Raw genomic sequence first — 8853 nt, 5'->3', positions numbered from 1 at the left:
TATAAAAATTGTCATATAATGATGTTACAATTCGTTGTTACAATAAAACTAATTATAACGAGAAAGACTATGTTAAAACATAGCTTATTTTTATAATAAGACTATTTTATCGTCCGAAACAAAACATTATTTTAACAAACTATTACTATCTAGTTAGAATAAAAACAATGTATTTATTTATTAAAAATTCACGATCTCAGGATCGGCATGAAATCTTTAACGTAAAGATGACACGATTTTTCAAGCAATTGTTTTCCACATCTTTTTTGACAAAATCACGTGCGAGATGGAATGAAAATTAATTGAACTGAAGGCAAGTGAAAAATGCTACAAAACAGATGAAGCATTATATGCGAGGAATTGTTTTGTATTGTTCCTCGTTCCTTCTAATTTACTCACACTTTTGCAGAGCAAAGTAAATCAGAAATGGTGGAAAGAGGCATGAAACTCTTAGTTTAAATTAAACTGAGCTTCTGACTCTTTCGTTATTATAGCTTATATTTCTCTCCCGAAATTATTCGTAGTGACCGATTGATATGCCATAGAATGGTTATTTTCTAACTATACCATAACAAAAGAGTTAACGATTAAATACTCCAATAAGGAATATGAGTTTGTGTTGAAACTTGGTATAATATTTTAGGAATTCTGTTAAGGGTTTGTTGCAACATAAAATCTAATAAATATAAGAAATAAATAAATTTAGACAGTTATTTAAATAGCATGTAAGTACATATTTTTTAAATAACTACAAGTTTAATGTGACAATAAAATAAATAAAAAAACGTCACATGATTACGGCAGTGCTGTTGATAAGAGGCTATTTTTCGTTGATCTTTGAGCATCCTTCATTAAATCGTTTTATCGTCATAGTGGACCAATGAAATTTTGGTCACGTGACAAGCCTCATTATGTTCAACTTTCTCTTCTCATAGAACATATATATTATAGAAAGTCTTTAGTTAGGCCTGCTCAAGTCTACTTAGGCTTTCGCATGATAACCAATAGTAACTATATTGAGAGAATTTTCAATACTTTATAGTAATTACTGTACTAATAATGTAGTTAATAAGTAAAAACAAAAATGAAGCGTAATGATTAAAAAATATTAACTTCTTATATTTTCAAAATAAATTACATTTTACTATATTGATGATAGTAAATAGAAATTAAAAAAGTCAGTCCTATTAAAAGTACGGAATAAAGTAATACTAAAATTTATAAATATAGTTCTATGGAGTTTTAGTCAGGAGTTTAAAAATCAACAAAGAAAATGATTGTGTACACATTATTAATACTTAACAGAATTTATGAAAAATTGCACGAATAAATAAAGTAATAATAAATATCCAAACAACAATAACTTTGATGTATATTGTTAGATCAGAAAATAAAATAGAATGATAAAATAAAGTATATGTTACTATTATTATTGTGTTATGATTTTTATTTTAATAAGTATACTGCGATAATAATTTTGTTTAGTACTGTACATGTGCGCACGATACCGCGCAATTTCCTTTAAAAGCAGAAAGTTGATTTGTCAATAGGTTGCCTATTAATTCTCTTAGATCGAAACTGACCAATGTGTGGATTAAATACCATTCATTGTATAGGAAGATTTTCAGCAATTATTTTACAATACTGTCGTTAAACTTTAATTATCTTTGCAGATTATTGGTAAATATATAGAATGCTAGCAAAAGATGAAATGTTCACCTATTCTTTCAACGATACTGAAATTTGTGAGACAGGACAGATTAGGAAACGAAAAAAAATGTTAAATACTTGGCTCTGCCATCTAATTGGACTTTCATTTGGTGCATTTTAGCATAACGATATTTTGGAAAGATATTATGCATATTGTTTCACGGATAAGAAAAGCATCTGTTTTTATTCAAAATGTTTGTACGATTTGTTTAGTAAAATGGTCAAAAGAACCGTCATGGTCTTTATAACAAGGATGGCGTCATCCGAATGTGTTCGCGTAGTTTTATCAAAGCTATGAATTTGTTAAAATTCAGTCAACACATTCTACGTACTAAGTTAAAGTGAAATAAGTTTCACTAAATTAATTCGTTGACATACCACTGTTTATACTACTGATTAATACTCAATAAAAATTAGGAAAATCAGGGCGCAGTGCGTTGTGCTAGCAGTCAAACATTGAGGTAGTTTGCGCTGGTGTGTCTGAGAGGTAGTAGCAATAAACCTCTATGTTTTTCACGAAGAACGGTCAACGAAGAATAAAATGGAATCAAGTTACGAGGCTGATATTTGAATGACGTCCACATAGTAAATATTATGTTATAGGAACAAGTTGAAAAATTACAGGTTTTTGAAAAAACCGGAACGTATTTGTATAAAACTTAAAGGCTGTGTTTTCCATAAAAGAAACTTCTACTTTATTGGAGTTTATACAAAAAAATAAGAATAGAAAACGTGTTCCAAGGAATTCTTTTTAAGAAATGGTTATTATATCGTTTCTTCGTATGAAAGTCCAACCTAAAAACTTCGAAATGTTTGAGGTTATGTTTTATTGAAATATGAGTTTCTTGAATTAACAAACGAAGCAACTTATTAGGACAACAAAAACAAACTGGATGTAAGTTAAAAGTGAAAACAGGTCTTTTTATTACGTATCACATTTTTTTATAATAGAAAATATTCTTTGTATTGGTACGGTATGCTATTGGTATAGGTTTTGTATATTTTCTTTTAAAAGGTATACGTCTATAAATTTGTCTAAATAACTTTTACTAGCTTGTTCATTTTTAACTTTTATTTTTAAACTATTTTGTAATTTTATTATACTATGCATTGAAATTATATTCTGTAATTAAAATATATTAATTTATATTTACTAATGAAATGAATTCGTATTATTGTTTTAGATGTATTATATATTTTTGTAATGTGGTATGTGTATTAAATATATAATTTATGCAATATCAATAATGTAAAGTTATTTTAATATAAATTATAATGCATTATCATGACACATTTAGTACAAAGTATTTTAAAATAGTTAACAAATTTATTAGAATTATATATGGGATGTGAAATATATTGTATAATGCTAACATTATCTTAATACTGAATTTTATTTTTGTCTGTTACAGCAGTTTAAATGAATGGATGATGCTTGGAGGCAATGAACGGAATGGAGAGACATGGGCATGGACATGGACATTCACATGCGCACTCGCATCGTCATCGTCATTCGCATGGAAATTCACAAAGTGCATCTCAAAACTCAAATCAATCATCAAAGCATAGCCACACCCATGTAACACATTCACAAAAAGATGCATCTGCTGTACAAACACCTCAAAAACCAAGAAATTACAAACTACTAGTGGATCCATTTTTAGTCAAAGGTGCAACAAAGTTATACAGATATGATGGAATGGTTCCAGGAGATCCAACTTATCCTGAAGTTCAACCTCGAGATCCCAGATCGCAGTTAACAAGAATTTGGACTCGTTTAGAACAACTTGACCTGCCTGTACCTAGATTTAAAATTGACTCTAATTATTGTGGTGAACCACCTCCACTTGAAGTGACATTTTGCCATTTAAATGACAATATTGATAAGACTTTTTTAACGGACATGGTTCAAAAATTTGGAGTTGTAGAAGAACTCATTGTTTATTATCATCCTTTAACTAACAAACATCTTGGAATTGCAAGAGTAGTATTTGAAAGTACGAAAGCTTCAAAAGCGTGTGTAGAAAAATTAAATAATACATCTGTGATGGGCAAAGTCTTAAGAGTGTTTCTTGATGCATTTGGAGAAGAGTGTAAAAAAATCTATGATGAATTAACTGTAGAAAAAAAAACAGAAAAGAAAATTGAAAAAGAAATAAAATCTGAAAATGATCAAGGAAAACAAACACCAATTGAAAAAATGATTACTGAAGAAAGAGATGATTTCAGAAGTAATAAAAAAATGGTATCAAGTATAGAAAAATCCAGAGATACATATGTAGAAAACTCAAGATACAACAAATATAGAGATTACCCTACTCCTAGTGGTAGTACTGGAAGTGATTTGGGCTATGGTACTGCACCCAGTGAACTAAATTATTCTAGTAATTACTCTCAAAATTCTACTCCAGCCACAAATTATGATTTCTATTATAGTGGTTATCATCATCAATCTGCAAATAATTATTTAGCAAATATGACTCAGAATGTATCACAAAATCTTTCAATTCAACAAAATTCAAATATGTGGTGGGGAAATAATACTGGTCCAACAGGTTATGCATCATCTTCTATGTGGCCTGTACAACATGGGACAAACTTAGATAATTCTAATTCTAATGTAGTTCCAATTACAAAGGCTTCTAATGTAAAAATGCATCACACTCCTAAAAAAGAAAAAGAAAAAGAAAATCAAAGTGTTACAAAAAACTCATTGAGAGATTCACCGATAGAGACTCGTAAAACATTAGACTTAGATACAAGAATTGCCATGTTATTAAAAGATAAGGCAGGAGGAATGGCACCACCTTTCCTGCAGTTTGGTAGTGATTCTGAAGATGAAAAAAAGTCTGTTAATGCAGATAATGAAATGCTTTCAGAACCACCAAGTCCTTTTCTATCTTATGAAACATATAAATCATGTTTTGAAAAAATGAGGGAAAGAAATAAGGAACGTTGGAAAATACATGAAAATAGCATTAATCAGTTTTCTGTTGACGAAGAATTAGGTAGTGTTATAAGTTCAAGTGAAGATGAAGCATTATTGGGAAGTTATAGCCCTGCACCAGATGATATTGAACCTGAACCACCAAAAGAGCCACCACCTCCACCTCCACCTGATGATGATAGAATGTCATTAAGTCCATTAAGTTCAGGAGATGAGAAAATTGAGGAGGTGATTATATTATTAAATAATATAATAAATATAATCATGTTTAGAAATTCAAAATCTTAATTTCATATAATTGCAAATATGAAATATGTTACAATTAAAATGCACAGGTTATAGCTCAAACGGAACCTACAAGTCAGTTATATCCAGGAGCTGGTTATCCTGGTCATCTAACCCATTATCCCACCAGTGACATGTACCATTGGCCACGACCAGCACAATATCCATACCCTTATGGAACAACATACTTACAGAGTCATTACCAACCTAATACTACATCATTTTCTGGAGCAGTAGGAAATCATCAAGGAGCAAATTATTATCCATCCTTTCAATCACGGCTTCATGCTATGGCAAATCATACCATTACAAAAGATAATCCACAGGTATATGTTATTATATTTTGTGGTTTTACATATATATTATACATAATCTAACATATGTATGTATACAAAATATACTATTGAAAATTTAGGGCCCTACTATTAATGGAGTATTAAACAGAGTTGTAAATGAGTTAAAACAAATTTTAAAAAAGGATTTTAATAAGAAAATGATTGAGAATACTGCATTCAAACTGTTTGAAGTATGGTGGGATGAAAAGAAGTCTGAAAAAAGTCAAAATCAAGGAGGCGATAATACAATTATTAATAACGGTAATAAAGAGGAAGGCTCAAAACCTCAAGGAATATCGCTGCTTTTAGAGCAGGCAACTCCACTTGGATTTAATTATGATGGATTTGGTTTGGGAATTAGAGCTAGTATGCCAAAGATGCCTTCTTTCAGGGTAGGATATTTTCTTTCTATTATTTATTTATGTATTTTTTGTAATATTTATAATAATACATGTTAATACTTATATTACAGCGCAAAAATAAAGCTCCAAGCCCATTACCACAAGATGAAGATAGCCGTCAGTCTGATCATGGTGATACTGAAATCATTGAAAGTGATAGTGATCTTGATTTAACATCAGTACAAAAGGTAAAAAGGTCAATTACTTCTCTTCCAAGTGTTTCTTCATCATCTTCGTCATCATCATCATCAAGTGAGAGCAGTAGTGATGAAATGAGTTGTAGTGAATCTTCCAGCAGTTCAAATGATAGTTCTGATGAAGAAGTATGTTCTGGGAACTTTGAAGATGAGGTATATATTAGATTTATTATAAATATTTGTTTTTATAAATTCTTTATATATAACATTGTTTCATGTAATAATATATAAAAATAATCTTAAATTTTCAGCAAGACACAGACAGTCGTATGTCAGATCATCGTCCTTTAGCTTGTAATAGTGAAGATCCCGATATTTTAACAGAACTTGCAATTCAAAGATCACTAGATTGTCCAACCCCAACTGGTAGAGAAACACCAGTACCGAATATTAAAATAAAGGATGTAAATTCAAATGAATTTCCACAATTGGAAAATGAACCTAGCCCTACATCATCTCCATTAAGATATGAAAATGATAAAGAAGCAATTGAAAAAATAAATGAAAAATCTGCTAGTGAAGAACATTTTGAAAAACCTAAAATAGTAAATAAAGACACGGAAGTGACGAATGTGGAGGATGAAACAAAAATCATAGTAAAGAGTACATATACTTCAGCAGTGCCAGTAAAACAAGAGCCTCGTGATATGCAAAAAATGGAAAATTCTGCAGCAGAAGCTTTAATAACATTAGCTGGACAAGATAATATTATAAGACATCGGAGTCCGGGACCTTTACAACCAAATATTATTAGAGCTCTTCAAACTATGTCTGCTAAATACATTAATGATGAACCTATATTAAAAGAATCAGAAAAGATTGAAATGTTTAGTGAGATACCCACTACCGATTCGGAGGAAGAAAGCTTAGAAATCAGAAGATTAAGGTTTGTAAAATTACGTGATTTGTATATAGGTATGATCAAAAATATATTATTATCTTATTTATTAGTATATGAAATTAAATGTATTGATGAAAGAAATTACATTATTTTGCATTAACTAGGTATCAAGCTGAAGCTGATCTTCGTTTGAATGGTCAACAGAGTCCAAGTTCGCCTGGATCACAAGCTTCACAAGTATACATGGAACATTCTTATTCATTACCACCATCACAGCCAGAAATTACAGAATTTGTAGTTCGCGCGCCTCCAGCACCAATAAAACCCGTAAAACTGAAATCCTCAAAAATTATAAAATTGGTCAAGGGTAAAGATAAAACCCACAAAGTAGAAAAACGAAAATATAATAAGTATACGAAAATACATAGTCATCAGAATCATGAAGGAGAAAAAGAAAATATTCAAAATGAATTCGTTTATGAAAAATATCCCCAAAAAGTTGTTCAGGAACCAACGGTAACATACAAAGAACGTGATCTTATGTCAGAAATGGCTATTTTGTACGAATTTTTAACTAGAGGTATAGATGCAGAGGATGTGGAATATTTAAGACGAAGTTACGAAGTTTTATTAGCCGATGATAGTCAAGGTTATTGGTTGAATGATACGCACTGGGTTGATCATCCTGCGACTGATATTCCAAGCCCTGCAAAACGAAGAAAAAGAGACGAACTTAGATTGCATGCAAGTGGAAGTGCAAGAACAGAAGGATATTATAAAGTTGATATACGAGAAAAAGCCAAACACAAGGTATGATTTTTTATTAAAAAATATAGTTACACATTACTGTTGAAAATGTTATGTTTTTTTATTTAAAACTATTTATTTTTTATAGCATCATTATGCACAAAGTATACAACGCAGTAATGATGTTGAAGATAGTAATGGTCCTTATGCTGGAGGTGATGGAACAATGAATGGTCCAAAAAACAATACTAAAGCATTAACTGGTAAAATGCAAGCTCTATCTCGTGAAGCCCGAAGTAATCAACGTCGATTATTAACAGCTTTCGGTATTGATACTGACAGTGATCTTCTTAAATTTAATCAATTGAAAGTAAGATTTAAATTATATTATTTTACTGTAAATATTACAACATTTTAAAATACTTGTAAATATTTTATCATGTTTTATTATTCCTATAGTTTAGGAAAAAACAGTTAAAATTCGCTAAGTCTGGTATACATGATTGGGGTTTGTTTGCTATGGAACCAATTGCAGCTGATGAAATGGTTATTGAATATGTTGGCCAAATGGTTAGGCCTGTTGTTGCTGACTTAAGAGAGTCTCAATATGAAGCAACCGGTATCGGTAGTTCTTACCTTTTCCGTATTGATTTAGACACAATTATCGATGCAACGAAGTGTGGCAATTTAGCACGGTTCATTAATCATAGCTGCAATGTGAGTATTATAACAAAATTTGTAGTTCAAACAAAATTCTAAGTATATACAATTAGTTTTTGGATAAGAAGGTATAAATATCACTATCTTAATAATATTATTCATTTTGTCTTCTTTTTTCAGCCGAATTGTTATGCAAAAGTAATTACAATTGAAAGCCAAAAGAAAATTGTAATTTATAGCAAACAACCAATAGGTGTTAACGAGGAAATTACATATGATTATAAATTTCCATTGGAGGATGACAAAATCCCTTGCCTATGTGGAGCTCCTCAATGTCGGGGTACCCTGAATTGAAGCGTTCATAAAACTATATTGTTCATCCCTTTTTCCTGTCTTCTACACTTCATCATACCCTACTCATATTTTTGTAAATATTTCCCCATGTAAACATTTTATAAAATGCAATGGAAAATGCTAAATTATGTTAATATGTGCTCCTTTTCTTTTTCTAACATCCTTCCCATTATTATAATAATATGTCAAATACGTAAGTGAATTCAGAAACCCTTATTATATTTATAGTTTATGATTGTTTTTGTATAACTTAAGATTCTATTCTTATTATGTTTCTGTTAAAAATAAAATAATTTGTTAAAAGATAGTATTTATGTCGATCGATATGATAGTATCCAAAGAAATTTCCAATTTCTAACAAAATTATTCAAATCTA

At 30.2% G+C, this 8853-nt stretch overlaps 1 protein-coding gene across 2 annotated transcripts; it reads left to right on the top strand.

Annotated features, from left to right (window-relative positions):
- Window positions 1-1846: 1846 nt before the first annotated feature.
- Window positions 1847-8737, top strand: Set1 (SET domain containing 1). Of its 2 annotated transcripts, none has more exons than XM_076325614.1 (10): window positions 1847-2605; window positions 3126-4885; window positions 4993-5268; window positions 5358-5669; window positions 5750-6028; window positions 6127-6761; window positions 6881-7526; window positions 7612-7833; window positions 7923-8180; window positions 8304-8737. In XM_076325614.1, exons 2-10 carry the CDS (start codon window positions 3155-3157, stop codon window positions 8475-8477), a joined length of 4533 nt encoding a protein of 1510 aa, XP_076181729.1. In that variant the 5' UTR covers window positions 1847-2605; window positions 3126-3154; the 3' UTR covers window positions 8478-8737. The 2 variants fall into 2 exon arrangements, with proteins under 2 accessions (XP_076181729.1, XP_076181728.1); XM_076325613.1 differs by having other exon boundaries at window positions 3123-4885.
- The last annotated feature ends 116 nt before the right edge of the window (window positions 8738-8853 follow it).

This window comes from Ptiloglossa arizonensis, chromosome 13, assembly GCF_051014685.1.
Source record: "Ptiloglossa arizonensis isolate GNS036 chromosome 13, iyPtiAriz1_principal, whole genome shotgun sequence".
NCBI lineage: Eukaryota > Metazoa > Arthropoda > Insecta > Hymenoptera > Colletidae > Ptiloglossa > Ptiloglossa arizonensis.
Note: the sequence above shows the minus strand (reverse complement) of the source record. Positions and strands in the feature narration are given on the sequence as shown.